Here is a 1,470-nt window from a genome sequence, read left to right on the forward strand (position 1 = left end):
TGGCTCACGCCTGTAATCCAAGCACTTTGGAGGCCAAGGCGGGCAGATCACCTGAGGTCGGGAGTTCAAGACCAGCCTGACCAACATGGTGAAACGCTGTCTTAAAAAAATAAAAAGGAAGCTACAGCTAGGATGAGCAGAACTAAAGGGCTCCTGAGAAGCAGTCTGTCACCCCAGGAGGCCTCATTCACTGCTTTCAAGTTCTCCTGTCCATCCCACACACACTGCAGGGAACACAAAACCAAGACCCCAAAGACACTTGCCTCACACATGTCCGACTTTTTGGGCCCCGGGCTGCTGGACTCGACGCTGGCCCCCTCAGCAGGGCTGTGTGCGCGCATCCGGCTGCTCATCTGAATGCCACCTTCCTCTTCCTCCGCCTGCTCGCCCTGGCCAGGGCTGTCCTCATTCCCAGCCCCTTGGGGAAGGGGGGCATGCAGGACCTCCGTGCAGAAGAGAGTGCGGGGGCCGTGGAGCTCACAGAAGTGACAGAGAGCCACGATGGCATTCATGGTGATTTGGAGACCCCAAGAGGCCTGCGGGGGACAGGGGACACATCAGCTGGCCAGTGCCCTACTCCATGAAACGTCCCCAGTCCCTCTGGGGCACAGGGAGCACCTGGGTGCCATGGGCTTCCTGCCCAGGAGAGGCCACCTGCCTGTTCCCCCCACCTGCTTTGCCCCGGTGCTGCATCAGGTGCAGGAGAGGAGAGGAACCGAGACAGGATAGGGTATTCGCACAGGAGTCACAGCAAATGGCGGGGGGGACGATGTGGAGCAATGATCGCACAGCTGGGGCTGTGACCCAGCCACAGAGCCGACGGTGCAGGGAAGGAATGTCTTCTAGTGACGTGACTGCAGCCAAACATGGCAAACTCCGTGCAAACAAACAGATAAAAGGCCACAGGGAGAGGGTCCTCCACCCGATACCTATCTTGCAGGGCACCTGCTCCGTGTGGGGCGAGGTGCTAGGTGACACAATGCTGCCCTCGTGCAGCTTACCTCCTGCAAGGGTGGGCGATGGGCACAGGAAAACTGCTCCCTCCTACAAGAGGCCCGGGCAGGGAGTAACCAGAGGAGGTGGGAGGAGCCTGGGAGGACTGACTCACAGGGCCAAGTGAGAGCTGAAGAGCAAGGTGTGTGCTGTGCTGCCCGAGCGGCAGGAGGGGTCCAGCGTCTGGAGAGGAGCAGGAGACAGGGTGAGGCTCCAGGAAGCAGATCTTACAGCTCCCCCAGGCCATGGAAAGACCCTGGATGTGTTATCAGAGACTGGGGAGTCTTTGGGGGTTCTGATGAGACATGAGAGGATGTGAATTTCACTTGAAAAGGCTCACACCTGTAATCCCAGCACTTTGGGAGGCCAAGGCAGCTGTACAACGAGGTCAGGAGTTCAAGACCAGCCTGTCCAATATGATGAAACCCCGTCTCTACAAAAATACAAAAACTAGCCGGACGTGGTGATGTGCACCTG

The 1,470-nt window shown here is 58.4% G+C and overlaps 1 protein-coding gene across 6 annotated transcripts in view; it reads right to left on the reverse strand.

The window, feature by feature from the left end:
• The window catches only part of FLCN (folliculin), a 28,718-nt gene that overhangs the window by 19,169 nt on the left and 8,079 nt on the right, over nucleotides 1-1,470 (reverse strand). For 4 of the 6 annotated variants that reach the window (XM_017517364.2, XM_017517363.2, XM_017517365.2 and 1 more), the window contains one exon: nucleotides 264-536. In XM_017517364.2, coding sequence (XP_017372853.1) covers nucleotides 264-536 — 273 coding nt within the window. Of the gene's footprint in view, nucleotides 1-263; nucleotides 544-1,001; nucleotides 1,177-1,470 lie in introns of all 6 variants that reach the window. The other 2 variants (XM_017517367.2, XM_037734504.1) reach the window with 2 other exon arrangements.

Source organism: Cebus imitator, unplaced genomic scaffold (genome assembly GCF_001604975.1).
Source record: "Cebus imitator isolate Cc_AM_T3 unplaced genomic scaffold, Cebus_imitator-1.0 Scaffold629, whole genome shotgun sequence".
In the NCBI taxonomy this organism is placed as follows: Eukaryota; Metazoa; Chordata; class Mammalia; order Primates; family Cebidae; genus Cebus; species Cebus imitator.